This window comes from Castor canadensis, chromosome 3 (assembly GCF_047511655.1).
Source record: "Castor canadensis chromosome 3, mCasCan1.hap1v2, whole genome shotgun sequence".
NCBI classification, from domain to species: domain Eukaryota; kingdom Metazoa; phylum Chordata; class Mammalia; order Rodentia; family Castoridae; genus Castor; species Castor canadensis.
Genome location: NC_133388.1, coordinates 122,023,184 through 122,038,504, shown reverse-complemented (window position 1 = coordinate 122,038,504; position 15,321 = coordinate 122,023,184). Strand labels below are relative to the sequence as shown.

Genomic DNA, 15,321 nt, shown 5'->3' with positions numbered 1-15,321 from the left:
GGAACAAAAGGAAATTTCATCAGCCTGAAAAGAGCATCAGTGAAAAACATAGGGCAATATTATACTTAATAGTATAAGTATGAATTAATTTCCTCCTTAAATCAGGGACAAGGTAGAGATGGCAATTCTGGGTTTTCAGTAAGAACAAGTGCAATATAAGGTGAGGAAAATGAAATAAAAGATCTCCAGATTAGAAAGAAAGAAGTATCTCATTTTTAAAAATATTGATTACATGTTTGGAATGATAATATTTTAGATGTTTGGGGGTCAAATAAAATATACTAGTAGAATTAATTTCATGTAGATTTTTAACGTGGCTGTTAGAAAAATGAAAACTGGCTCATACTTGTTACTCATATCTTATCTCTGTGGAGAGTGCAGGTTGGAGAGATAGGCAGGAGCCAGATCATAAGGTCAGGCCTCAGAGGTCACAGTGATTGGTGTCTTTATCCTAGGAGAAAGCTTCATGGGCTTCATTTTTTGTTTTTTTTTCAGTTTTTAATGGGTTTTCATGTTCTATTTTCATACATATAATGTACTTCAATCATATTCCCCCATCACTTCCCCTTTCACCCTCCTTCGTGGGATTTTAAAAAGGAGAGACATCTGAGAAATGGGTCACAGAAGTTGACAATGAATTCAGGGAAAGCAGTTAGAAGGCTGGGACTTAAGGGATGTGGGGGTATGTGTGGTTGAGATGGAGCTAAGAGGGCCTGGAGCTCAGGTGAGGACTTCAGACAAGCACCACTGGAAAGACCATGAGCTAAAGTAGCAACAAGTATTTGCTACTTGTTGGGATTGTCACTGTTTATTTCTGGCACATGAATTATGCTGAGAAATGTTCAGAGGAAAGTGCAATATGTTGGTTTTCTAACATTTCCTCAGAGATCTCTATGATGAAGTTAAATTATAAACAACAGATTTGAAGGCGCAATTACCAAGATGAAAAAAGTTTTCAGTCAGGAGTTTGCAAACTACCTAATGAAAACAATACTGCAGTATTAGCTTCAGGTAAGGGCTCTTCAAGTTAGTTCATTTCTCTGTGGTTTTCAGTTTCACAGTGTTTCTTTTTCTTTAAAAATTTCTAAACTATATATTCAAACTGCCTATTGTCAAATAGCTAAATTAAAAAGATTGACAGAAACAGGAGACTGTTGGTGAATCAGATCCTTGGTGTAAAAAGATAGCATGAATTCTTTTACTGAAAAACTTTGGGTTAAGTTTTTTTTTCAGAAATTGTTATAGTTGTTACTTGAAGGCAAATTCTTAAGACCAATGATGGTTAGAAAGTTATTTTTTTAAAGTATGATTTGAGCTCTAGGATACCAAAGGAAATGACATTATATCCCCCACACTCACACATCCTGTTTCTTCTGATGCATTATATCTGGCAGCACTGATAAACAAAGCCTAGTGCATGGGGCACCAGCTCATCCAAATTTCAGACAAAATGCAGCTTCCTCCACTGATCATATGTGGTACTCTCACTGATGGAGATATGGACAAGTGGATGGATGGATGGGGTGAGAGAATGGATGATGGGATGAGTGGATGAGCATTGCAAAGAAGAGCTAACAACTTTGTTGTCTTAGTTTAAGAAGACTTAGTTCCCACAAGATTAAGTGTTAGTCCTTTGTTTTGGCATGGGATTAAAATAACTGATACTGGAGCTGATCTAAGTCTTCGGCTATCAGTACCCTAGTGTTCCTTGCTTTCTAAGCCTCTGCTTAGAAAGTCTCCAGTGCTGTACAAGTACTTTCACTTCATCTGGTGTTTTCTCCTTATTTTAATCATTTCATCAGCCACCAACTTTCACTCTTCTGTTGAGTATAACAGGCTGAGCCAGAAGCAAAATCAGCCTTCCAATTCCTGGGGGAGTTCTCTCCCACCACATCTGTACTCTATCTGCCTTACCACTTTGCTTTAAGCTGCATCTATTTTTCACTTTTTTTCTTCCACCCTCCATCTGACCATAAATCCTGTTTTGTTGATGAACATATTTGTTAAGTCTCTATTATTTTCAAGTACCTGAACTTGCAAAACCTGTGCTAAAGAGACAAAAGACAGCATGTGTAAATGAAATGCCAAGATCATTCTGGAATTCTTGAGAAGATTAGCACTACTGACACGGATTTCTTGGGGCTTTTCTAGTTTCTCTGTCCCCATAATGTTCTGATCTCTTTTGAAAGCTGGGGTGAAAAGTTGATATTTCTCTTCTAACCATTCTGGGGCCAGTAGGGGGTTTATTTCATCCTAGAAAGAGAGTACAGAATCCACGAAAAGAGGGTCACCCAGCTCTTGTCAGAGAATCCTTCAAATACCTTTTAATTTTCTAAGATTTTTTTATATCTTATATTCTAGGGCTGGTCATCCAACATGGTAATCACTAGCCACATGTGGCCATTTAAATATAAATTTACATTAAATAAAGCTTAAAATTCAGTTCTAGAGTTGCACTATAAACATTCCAAGGACTCACTAGCCACATGTGACTAGAGGTTGGACATTTCCATCACCATAGAAAATTCTAATGGATAGTGCTGTTTTAGTACATGGGTATGGACCAGCTTAGGGTTGGAGATCCTCGACCCTGTAGTCAAAAGATGGTCTTTGAGTATGCATCACAATTTAGCAACCATATGACTCTGGAGAGCTACTTCCCTCAGCCACAGCTGGCTCCATAGCGATAATAATACCTATTACTGGAAGCCATTATACAAAACGATTAGTATTCAGTGCATGTTTATTGTATTTATTGTGCTGATACAGAAGTACAAGTAATTTTAGAATTCCCTTTTCTCCCTTCCTGAGATGAAGAACACACTGAGGTTTGATTAGATAATAAAGAATTTGGCTAGCCTTTGTCCCGAGTTCCTGGGGAGGGGAGTGAGTTTCTAAATCCTTAGAATTTCCTAAGTGACATGTCTTTGTTATTCATTGTGTCCTGATAATTTATGCTAATAAGATGACTCAGGAGAGGGATGGCCAGAACAGAGACAGCAACCATGCGATTAGAAAGCTGGAGCTTTGAACCGTGTAATATCTACCCAGCCTCAGATGAGGCAAGGAGGGCTAAAGACTGAGCTCAGTCATAGGGTAAATGATTCAATCAATAAACCTAGGTAAAAACTCTGGACTCAGAAGCTTGGTTGAAGTTCCCTGGTTAGCAGTTCTCCACGTGTATTGTTAAACGCCTGTATGCCAGCCTGGCTGTACTGGGAGAGGACATGGAAGTTCACACTTGGGAGTCCCACCCAGACCTGCATATGTGTTTCCTCTTAGGATGATTTTACTTTGTATCTTTCTTTTCTGTAATAAAATCATAACTAGAATGCTTTCCTGAATTGTTACTCTAGAAAATTATCAAACCAAGAAGGTAGTGGGAATCCCCAAATTTGTAGCCAGTTGTTTAGAAGTACCAGGACCTGGGAACCAAGAGTCTGAAGTGAGGGGCAGTCCTGTGGAATACTGTGTTCTTAACTTGTGAAATCTGGCCTAACTGCAGGTAGCTAGTGTCAGAATTACACTGCAGGCTCCATGTCATTCCCATGCCCTGGCCCCTGAAGCCTGCTTTCATTTGGTCTAGCAGCTAGAGGTTAAAAAAAAATCAACATCCTTCTCTTTCTGTTGTCATCTCTTAATACCAAAATGCACTTGGGGGTGCCTACTAAGGTTCTCAAAGATCCATGTCATTTTTTCTGAGAGACTGGGAAGCTGTTGAAAGAGGAGAGAGTGTAGACATTTTATTTCGTTTCTCAATGTTTTCAAACAGACTCCGGTCCCAGCTGTGTAGACTCAGGAATGAAGAACAATTGGGGCTTCTAACCACAGCGTCTCTCTGGGTAATTGCTTCCCACTGACTTCAAACCCTGTCTTAATATGTGTGGTGAAAATCAGGGATACCTCCAGGCCATTGTTCTGGTTTTCACAGCTTTGTGGAGGTTCAGGCTCACTCCAAATCCCAGAGTCTTGAAGATCACTTAAATTCTGATTCAGTCCTAAAATGGTCCCTATCTCCTAAACTCATATGGATCTGAGAGTAGACCAAAATTTTCTAGTTCCTCCTTAGAGCAGAGCATTCTCTGAATCCTGTTCCCATTATTCGTACCTGTCCCATAGATTGTTGATCTCTGAAAATAGGGAGGAACAAAAGATGGCATTAAGAGGATGAAGAGGGTAAGGTGGGCTTTATTCACTGACTGGACTCAAATTCATATGCGATGTTTGCTGGCTTCCTGTGCAGCCTTCAGGGACAGTTCTAGGAAAAAGTGGAAAGTAGAAAGCAAGAAAGAGAGAGGAAGATGGGATCAACTGTACATCAAATAATGGAACTGGACATTTTCAGCATCAAAAGTAATAATGTTTCAGAGATTTTTTTCCTCTGTAAATTCTAAGTTAGTTATGAGTGCCATTCACTTACAGATGAAAGAAGTAAAATCCAGCTAGGTGAAGCCACTTTCCCAAGACCACAGAGTGAGATAGACATGGAAGCCAAAAAGAACTCGGCCTTCTGACTCACCCTGTATCATCACTGGTGATGATATGAGTTATCTCTGTGGATTTTACTTTCACAACAACCCCAGAGTCTGTTTCCTCCTGTCCTTCCTCAGTGCCATCACCCCATGCCAGGCCTTTGTGACCTCTCGCCTGACTATTGGGAACAGCCTCCAATCAGGCCATTAGCCAGGTTGCCTGCACTCTCATCTGTCCCCATCACCACTTAAGATTAACCCAATCAACACATGCTCTCATGGAAGCATCCCTGTGAGACACTTTTAACGACTTCCTGGTGTCTAATTTATTAAGTGTTAAAAACTCTTTAGTCTGATATTTATGGCCTGCCAATGCATCAGCAGCGTGCCCTGCACTCCAAGCTAAACCACCACATGCTCTGAGATTCCCACATGCCTGTGCCTCCATGTGTCTGATTCTGTGCCTTCCCTGGAAAGCCTCACCAGTGCCCTACCAAGTTGCATTAAGTTCCTCAGAGGTCAGTTCAAAAGCTACCCCTGACCTATGAAGAATTCCTCATTCCTCCCACCCTGAAATTCTGTAGTTCTTGACCATTTTGTTTTGTATTATGGTTCTTGCCTCTTAGAGTAAGCTTCTTGAAGACAGTGACTTGTGCTTTGTTTACCTTTTAGTCCCTAGAACCTTGTACAATGAGGACACATGATAAATAATGAATACTTTTTTGAAGGGATGAATTATTTCTATCTGAATAGGCTCTCTACAACGTACACTCATGTGCTACCTAACAGCTTTTTAGTATACTATGGTGGTTCTACAAGATTATATTGCCTAGTGATGTCTTAGCTGGCATAATGTCACACAAAATGCATTATGCTTATTTATGGTCTAAAGAAGCCCAGACTTATGTGTGTGTTTGTGTCTTAATTTTTAACAAAAAAATTAAAATTAAAATAGAAAAGGCTCTCAGAATAAGGATATAAGAAAGAATATTTTACAGACTTGCACCAGTGACTCTGCAGGGGCTTCCAGGCCTTCACCTTCAGACTGGGGCTGTATCACTGTTCTGTTCCTTCTGTTTCTAGATTTCCAGCTTCTTGTACTGAGCAGCTATTGTTTTTTTCCAGCTCTCCAGCCTGCAGATAGCCATTGTGGAACTATTCAGGTTTTGATTGTGTGAGTCAATCTAATAAATCCCTCTTACAATTATATATATAATTGCACAATTATTTATTACGTTGGTTCTTTTCCTCTGGAGAACCCTAAATAATACAACTTCTTTTCCTTAGATTGCAAGGTCTTTTACAGTAGAAACTTCCCTAGAAAATACCTCATATTTTATGGGTGCTCAGACCTCCATAGCCAAAGTAATGATAAACAGAAATTAACTGCCTAGGCTAGGTGACTGGATATAATTTGGTAAGAAAATTTCACCAATTCCCTTCTTCACTGTAGTTGCTAAATAAATATTGAAAGTATTAAGCGAATCCTCCAAAGATCCATGAAATGTTTGTGAATACATATAACGTATTATTAGAGAATAGAGCTTATTAGATTGTCAATCAGCTCTCAGTGCACATAGCACTACAGCCACACATAACCAGTCACGCTGATTACCCTTTGCTGGCAATGTAAGTGCACTCTGGGGATTGTTGGTAAAATATGTTCTTTGTCCAAGATTTTTAAAATCACAGAGAAATAAGATGCAAATTCATTACACTAAAAACAGACACGGATTTCTCTTTCATTTTTTGTCTGACATAAAATTTTTAAATAGAGTACATATTGGTTGAACAGTTGTTTCACAAAATCTTGGCACATGTCAGAATCTGTGTTTGTGATGCAAGAGCAGACCAAGAACATCAGAAATGACCAGGGATTCTATCATTTAAAAAATCATCTTGGAGGAAGGGACAAATGCACAGATATTTAAGAAGCAGATTAAACACAGGTATGAAGGGACTGTGTTTCTGTCCCCTGATGCATGACAAAATGAAATTGTGGGTCTGCTATCCACAGGCCAGCTACTACCCTATTATAGACTATTATTGTATATGACAAACCTACAGCCAGCATTATACTTAATGGAGAAAAACTGAAACCATTCCCTCTAAAATCAGGAACCAGACAAGGATGCCAACTATCTCCACTCCTATTCAACATAGTACTGGAATTCCTAGCCAGAGCAATTAGGCAAGAAGAAGGAATAAAAGGAATACAAATAGGTAAAGAAACTGTCAAAATATCCCTATTTGCAGACGACATGATCCTATACCTTAAAGACCCAAAAAACTCTACTCAGAAGCTTCTGGACATCATCAATAGCTATAGCAAGGTAGCAGGATATAAAATCAACATAGAAAAATCATTAGCATTTCTATACACTAACAATGAGCAAACGGAAAAAGAATGCATGAAAACAATTCCATTTACAATAGCCTCAAAAGAAATCAAATACCTAGGTGTAAACCTAACAAAAGATGTGAAAGACCTCTACAAGGAAAACTATACACTTCTGAAGAAAGATTGAGGAAGACTATAGAAAGTGGAGAGATCTCCCATGCTCATGGATTGGTAGAATCAACATAGTAAAAATGTCTACACTCCCAAAAGTAATCTACATGTTTAATGCAATTCCCATCAAATTCCAATGGCATTCATTAAAGAGATTGAAAAATCTACTGTTAAATTTATATGGAAACACAAGAGGCCACGAATAGCCAAGGCAATACTCAGTCAAAAGAACAATGCAGTAGGTACCACAATACCTGACTTCAAACTATACTACAAAGCAATAACAATAAAAACAGCATGGTACTGGCACAAAAACAGACAGGAAGACCAGTGGAACAGAATAGAGGACCCAGATATGAAGCCACACAACTATAACCAACTTGTCTTTGACAAAGGAGCTAAAAATATACGATGGAGAAATAGCAGCCTCTTCAACAAAAACTGCTGGGAAAACTGGTTAGCAGTCTGCAAAAAACTGAAACTAGATCCATGTATATCACCCTATACCAAGATTAACTCAAAATGGATCAAGGATCTAAATATCAGATCACAAACTCTAAAGTTGATAAAGGAAAGAGTAGGAAATACTCTGGAGTTAGTAGGTATAGGTAAGAACTTTCTCAGTGAAACCCCAGCAGCACAGCAACTGAGAGATAGCATAGATAAATGGGACCTCATAAAGCTAAAAAGCTTCTGTTCATCAAAAGAAATGGTCTCTAAACTGAAGAGAACACCCACAGAGTGGGATAAAATATTTGCCAGCTACACATCACACAAAGGACTGATAACCAGAATATATAGGGAACTTAAAAAACTAAATTCTCCCAAAACTAATGAACCAATAAAGAAATGGGCAAGTGAACTAAACAGAACTTTCTCAAAAGAAGAAATTCAAATGGCCAAAAAACACATGAAAAAATGCTCACCATCTCTAGCAATAAAGGAAATGCAAATTAAAACCACACTAAGATTCCACCTCACCCCTGTTAGAATAGCCATCATTAGCAACACCACCAACAACAGGTGTTGGCGAGGATGCGGGGAAAAAGGAACCCTCTTACACTGTTGGTGGGAATGTAAACTAGTACAACCACTCTGGAAAAAAATTTGGAGGCTACTTAAAAAGCTAGACATTGATCTACCATTTGATCCAGCAATACCACTCTTGGGGATACACCCAAAAGACTGTGACACAGGTTACTCCAGAGGCACCTGCACACCCATGTTTATAGCGGCACTATTCACAATAGCCAAGTTATGGAAACAGCCAAGATGCCCCACCACCGACGAATGGATTAAGAAAATGTGGTATCTATACACAATGGAATTTTATGCAGCCATGAAGAAGAACAAAATGTTATCATTCGCTGGTAAATGGATGGAATTGGAGAACATCATTCTGAGTGAGGTTAGCCTGGCCCAAAAGACCAAAAATCGTATGTTCTCCCTCATATGTGGACATTAGATCAAGGGCAAACACAACAATGGGATTGGACTTTGAGCACATGATAAAAGCGAGAGCACACAAGGGAGGGGTGAGGATAGGTAAGACACCTAAAAAGTTAGCTAGAATTTGTTGCCCTTAACGCAGAGAAACTAAAGCAGATACCTTCAAAGCAACTGAGGCCAATAGGAAAAGGGGACCAGGAACTAGAGAAAAAGTGAGATCAAAAAGAATTAACCTAGAAGGTAACACACACGCACAGGAAATCAATGTGAGTCAATGCCCTGTATAGCTATCCTTATCTCAACCAGCAAAAACCCTTGTTCCTTCCTGTTATTGCTTATACTCTCTCTACAACAAAATTAGAAATAAGGGCAAAATAGTTTCTGCTGGGTATTGAGGGGGTGGGGGGAGAGGGAGGGGGTAGAGTGGGTGGTAAGGGAGGGGTTGGGGGCAGAGGGGAGAAATGACCCAAGCCTTGTGTGCACATATGAATAATAAAATAAAATAAAATAAAATAAAATTTTTCTTTGTGTATTTGGTTGTGTATAGGTTGGGAGTATAGGATGAAAGAGGGTTAGGGAAGAGAAAAAGCAATGTGGAAGATAAAAGAGTGTACTAGGATTTAATTATACAAGTTTTTAAAGAAGAATTGGATCACCAACTAGTGGTTTGTTTTTTAATTTTATGGACACTTTTGTGTTAAAAGGATCTGAATTCAGCTTTTAAACTGGAGTTTTTCCCAGATCATAATCTTAGAAAAGAGGAAATATTTAATATTAAGTAGGGGTTTTTTTTAGATGATTACCCCAGTGAAGCCAAAATAAAATTTCAGGACATGTTTTGTTTATTTTCACTTATCATGCTGCTTTCCATCTCTCAAGCCAGAAATGGTGGTCATTATACAGTAGACTGTTGGGCTGCATTCTGCTCCTTCCTGAAGAAGTCTGTCACCAAGGTCTTACTAAGTGCTCACTGTGGGTATGGCTCAGGGACCAAGCATGCACGATGACATTTGTTGTTGACAACTGTCAGGTTCAACCTCCTTTCCTGCACAACCCCCACCTAAATGGGGAAGGATTTGTAATCCTCCTTCCCACCCACTCTCTTTACTCCAGGGGGCAAGAACATTAACTGCTGCTCCCTGTCACCTGTCAGAATCCATCCTCCTGTCACTGGCTTATATGGACAAGTCAGTCCACGGTCATGTGACTTGGGCTGCTAAAAACAGCTCCATCACCCACTCTGAACCAGGGCCTGAAACAATGTCCTCCACCGAGAGAAACGTAAAGGACACTTGATCATACAATCCTGGGAATTATTTCCAGGAAACACTTGCAGAAGCCAATCTGAGCACCTTTTTTCCTGGCGGTGCACTTAGGGACGGCCAGGAGATGAGCACTTCTCTGAATTACAAGTCTTTTTCCAAAGAGCAGCAGACAATGGATAACTTGGAGAAGCAACTCATCTGCCCCATCTGCCTGGAGATGTTCACAAAACCTGTAGTCATTCTTCCCTGTCAGCATAACCTGTGCAGGAAGTGTGCCAGTGACATTTTCCAGGTAGGTTTGTTTGAATTTGTGGGTGGAAAGATTCGCTCCATTCCAAATCAAGGGCTTAACACTGAGGTTAATTCCTTTAGAAAACTTCATAAGGCTGCATTTATTTCCAATTTATTTGAATGATTTGTGCTTTGCTGTCAATCTCCTTCTTCCTCTCATTTTATTTCAAAGAATCATATTTGTTTTTAATAAAACCAAATGACTGAATATATTTCAAAATTGTAAATGAATTACAGCCCAAGACTTGAATGTTGGAATTTTAGCTGAAACTTTCGGTTATGAAAACACTGGATGGAAAAGTGCCTCATGCTAACAATGACATATTGCAGATTGCTGTGGATAAGGGCTGGACCCACTTTTTCAGGCCCACTTGCAGTAAGGTCCTGAGGGATTATCTTATGGCAAGCTCAGAGTAGAAGTTCATGTTGTTTGTAGTCACAGAGAGTGAAAATAGAGTCTTAGAAAATCTCCCTGTGGTGTTACTCAATTCCTCTTTCCTTGCTTGGCAAGAACAGGCCTCTAACCCATATTTGCCCACAAGAGGAGGCACCACCGTGGCATCGGGGGGCCGATTCCGCTGCCCTTCCTGTAGACACGAAGTGGTTTTGGACAGACATGGGGTGTACGGACTTCAGAGGAACCTGCTGGTGGAAAACATCATTGACATCTATAAGCAGGAGTCCACCAGGTAACGGCTCTTCTGTGTACCAGACCCATTCAATGCCTGTGTTTGTTGGTTGTTTTAATGCGTCACTGCACTAAATACTTGCTTACCAACCATAGACTCATTGTTTCATAGGAAAAGGTTTTTCCAAATTAGTTCTTTCCAATGGGACTGAGAAGTGCTCATGGGAGGAAAGAAGTCAGCTAGTACACATTTTCGCACATCAAATGTCCTTCATGGCTCTACATCCTACATAGCAATAAAATTCTAGTGTAAAACTTTATAGAAAGTTCACAGAATAGCCCATTTCCTAGTTCTGTCTTGCCTTTTTATTTTTCTTTTGCCCTAAAATTCTAGATAACAATAGTTAAAAATCCTCTGACATTGTTTGTCACCATATTGACTTGATGGGAAGTTCAAAACAAGTATAATCCTGGCCTTTGGGAACTTATAATTTAGAGAAATGGATGAAAAAAACTGGAGTTCGGGTAATGTATCCTTAGTTCCTAAATTGTATTTACTGCATATCCTTAGTGTTCATTTGCTGACTGATTGATACACAGTATATACATCCATTTGTTAAGAAATTTTAAAAAGCTTGTTATTTATTACACCACACTGGCTATAGAGTTCCTTTCCTAGAGACAACATCGCAGTGGCATATTCCTAGAAGGCATGGCGTGAGGCCCTTTTGCAATTGCACATTCGTCAGTCCAGTTCACAAAGCTTGCTAGCAATATGGAGACCATCTAGAAATGGATTCACTGTGATTGTTATTAAAGGACATGTGTTTATGGAATGTCTGCGGGTTAGAGCCCTGCACTCTTAGAAGGAAACTTGTGCTATCACTCTAACTTTTAATTATTGTAATTATTACGGCAATTAGTTTCTGCTTAAGATTCAATACTAAATTAGATAGCATCACAATATAGATGGAACTGAGGAAGAATTTCTGATGACATACTGCACAGATTATAGCCACCTCTTTTCTTTGCTTCCAAAATCTCTTGATAAGAAGGAAAATACTATCATTATTGCTATTACTTCACAGATCTGCTCTCATTATTTTAAAATACAAACACACACTGTCTCTTAAAAATTAACTAGCCAATTAATAACCAACTAATTATTGACAGGAATTAATATGACAACTGTTTTAGTACCTAGTAAAGCGCCTTGCACGGCATAGTTGTGCCGCAGTACCACCTGTCTGAGCAATGTCACAAATATTCTTACTTGTTCTATTTATTGCAATAATTTTCTGTCTCACTCCTTGTCACAGTAAGAACATGAAATATGAAAAAATAATCACAGTTATCATGAAATCCAGGGGAGAGGAGATGTTGAAATTTGTAGCATTAGTAAAACTGCAAGACATCCTTACCTTAACTATGAAGTCAGCTTTGTGCAGCTGCCAAAAATAGTATCCAGAGGCTGGGAAGCAAATTGCATAAAAGCAATGAATAAAATTCCTAATAATAAAATCCATAGCTGAGGGGATGGGGGGGTTTGTTATTATGAAATTTTTCTTATATTTTTTCTTGAATTTGAGACTTGCTTTTGGGACATTTTAATTTGGTGGCAAAAACCACAAGTTGCTCATGGCCACATGTCTGGATATAAAACCAGTTGTTCCTTGGAGTCTGGAAGCCTTAACAGATCAGAACGCTGAGCCTCAAGGTACATTAGATTACCCTGGAACAACCTTGGATGTACACAGTGAGGTAAACCCAGCTCTGGTCATTGGGGGTGTTAATAGAAAGGGGGCAGTGACCATAATGAACTATGAGATACTGGTCAACTCTGAACTTATACAGAATAACTTGAGATTGTAGGTCTCCACAAATCTAGAATTCTAAGTGGTACTGAACTAGCCAGTTTGGGGGGTGGGGGCTAGAAAGAGAAGGCACTGATTGGGTTAATATTAATATTAATGGTGAGCATAATAATAATTAACTTTAAATTATAAGTAAAACTACTATGTGCTATGTGTTAGATACCCTTCAGGAGGCCTTACATGTGAATCATGTGCAATTCTTTCATTTTCATGACAATCCTGTGAGGTGGTGATTGTTATTATTATCTTCCTATTAAAGATCATTAATAGTCTAATGAAAGTAAATTACATAAAGATTTTTAAAATTCAAAGAGTACTACTAGACCTGTAATGAGAGTACAGTTATCTCCTCTTGTTTCTCACGCCCTCAAGTCTCACTTCTCAAAATTACTCAGTTTAATTCTTCTAGCTCCTTTTCTGCTGTTCTTCACCACTGACATGGTGCTACTATTACTCTGCTATTTCTTATCTTCTTAATTTTAGATATTGTCTCTTGATTTTCCACTGAAGAAGACTAGGACCAAGCCTTCACATGGCTGGGTTCAATCCCTCTACTTGGGAATTCCCTTCACTCTTCCTTAGGTTGTGCCTCTGGCTTCCTGGATCCCATGTCTTCCTCTTTGTTGGCAATCTCTTAAAATGTGCACAAAGTCCTCCTCTTTTCTTCCTTCCTCACACTCCTATCCTTCAGGATACCTTGTAGGGGTTCAACTGCAGATTCTGGCTACAGTTCCAGAACCTTTGCATGGCTCAACAGTTCAAGTCAGTTAGCTTCTTGTAGGCGTCTCCCCTGCAGGCATTAGCAAGGGTAATGCAGTCCCCTAGATGGTCCCTATTTCCGACATTTGGTAGTAATCTTTTGTTTACTGTCAAGTTGCTCCTTTTTTGTTCTGATATCTTTATCTTTTTATTTACTTACTCTCACTTTAGTACAATTTCTGCAGGAAATATAAATAAATGTTTGTGTTCATTCTGCCATATTGAATTAGAACAATCCTTGTACAATTTGTAGATACTATAAAAACTGAGACCAAAGATGTTTAGTAACTTACCTAACGCTACCACACAGCCATCACATGGAAAAGATGGGCTGGAATTAAGATTTAAGGTCAGTTCAACTACAAAGTGACTACCTGAAGTGCCTTACCAAGACCAGATGCCCACCCCTCAGTAAACTTGCTCCCAGGATTCTCAGAGATCAGACTGCACAGATTGTAGATTCCTGCAGTCTAGCCTGCACTGAACACAAGGGGCCACTGCCAACCTCGGCACTCACCTTCAAACCACAACTGTGACCTCAGCACTCTCACCTCATAAAAAAATTATTCACATCTTCATTCCACATGCTATGTTTGTTCGAAATCTGTTACTTGTATGTTGTCCATACATCATACAAGTAACATGCACTTATTTATAAATGGCTTATTTATGCACTTATTTACAAATGGCTGGTGCCTCTGGGCCTGTGTTGCTACCTAACAAGAAAAACTAATAAGGAACATGAGAAGCAGTCCTCAGTGGATCTTATATCATGAAAAAGAACAAATTGAATTACAAGCAAAATAAAACATAACCTTATGGCTGTTTCCACATGTTCAACAACTGTGTTTCCTGAATACACCTGTGCTGTACAACTGTCTCTGGTCATAGCTGCTGACATCAGGACAGTACATGGGACCTAGACTACCCTCAGGAAATGCCAAGGTGAAAATAAGACACACTAGCACTACCTGTGCCCTTTTCTAGTAAATATGCTTCAGACTCTGGTGTAGCTCCCATTTATCACAAGATGGAGAGATGACTTTAGAGATGGAGACGCCATTGACAAAGCAGAGACCAACCTGCCAGTTCTGGCCTCTAGATAACCCTGAGAGGGCATTGTCACTTACTAATGGAATGTTGAAGATATTGTCTGGTCTCTTCATTTGCCACTCATGAGTGCCAAATGACCCTGAGCTTTCCCATATTTCCCATGTCTTTTCCAGCTTGGCAGGATTATGGTAGAAAACAGGGGACACTGTGCATTAATCAGGCAAATTACCTTTTATTTTCTCACTCATTTTTCATTCAACAAATATATAAATATCCCTCTCTCTATGTGTGGCACTGTTCTAGGCTCTGGGGATCAGGCAAAAAAGAAGACAGACCATAGCCACTTCCCTCAAGGAACTCACATTTGTGTAGAAGAAACAGGCCTGGAAAGGGGAATAATTGTCTCAGTTACGGGGTTACTTTCCTTGTTTGAGTCCCAAGTATGTAGTCAGGTTAGAGGACATAGGTTTCCTGAAAGTATACTGCTACAAGACCAGATAGAAATTCCTTTGGCAAACATCAGATTCTAAAATCTTGAAGCTGAAAATCTATGCCATTTCCTTACCAGACCCAGAACTTTACCAATATTTAGCTCTCCTAATCCAAAGTACTTGACTTCTGCCTGTCACTCACAGAGGGGTATCACATGTTCTCTGTCTTTCCCTGAGTCCACTGCAGCTACACAATACCACACAGCAATATCACTGGTCTTCAAATTTTTACTCATGACTTACAGTAAGCTGTATGTTCTACATTGTAATACAATGACCATTTACATACATTCATGAACATAAAATATGTTTCTTGTTTTTTATGTTGTGCATACACACATATACATACACATCCATCCATACACATACACCTAAAAGAAAATGTTCATATATCAATACTACATTATTTGCTATTCTACTTTATTTTGAAATTAGCAATTCCAGTCATGACCTCCTAAATTGATTTTGTGCCTAAAAAAACCTATGTTTTTTTAAGAAATGAATCTCCAATAGTAACTGAAAAAAAT

The 15,321-nt window shown here is 39.1% G+C and overlaps 1 protein-coding gene across 4 annotated transcripts in view; it reads left to right on the top strand.

Annotated features, from left to right (window-relative positions):
• Positions 1–9,296: 9,296 nt before the first annotated feature.
• Positions 9,297–15,321, top strand: part of Trim55 (tripartite motif containing 55) — a 42,907-nt gene continuing 36,882 nt past the window's right edge. The window contains exons 1-2 of one of the 4 annotated variants that reach the window (XM_020186802.2): positions 9,297–9,990; positions 10,506–10,678. In XM_020186802.2, coding sequence (XP_020042391.1) covers positions 9,823–9,990; positions 10,506–10,678 — 341 coding nt within the window. In that variant the 5' untranslated portion in view covers positions 9,297–9,822. The remainder of the gene's footprint in view (positions 9,991–10,505; positions 10,679–15,321) is intronic. The other 3 variants (XM_020186803.2, XM_074068592.1, XM_074068591.1) reach the window with 3 other exon arrangements.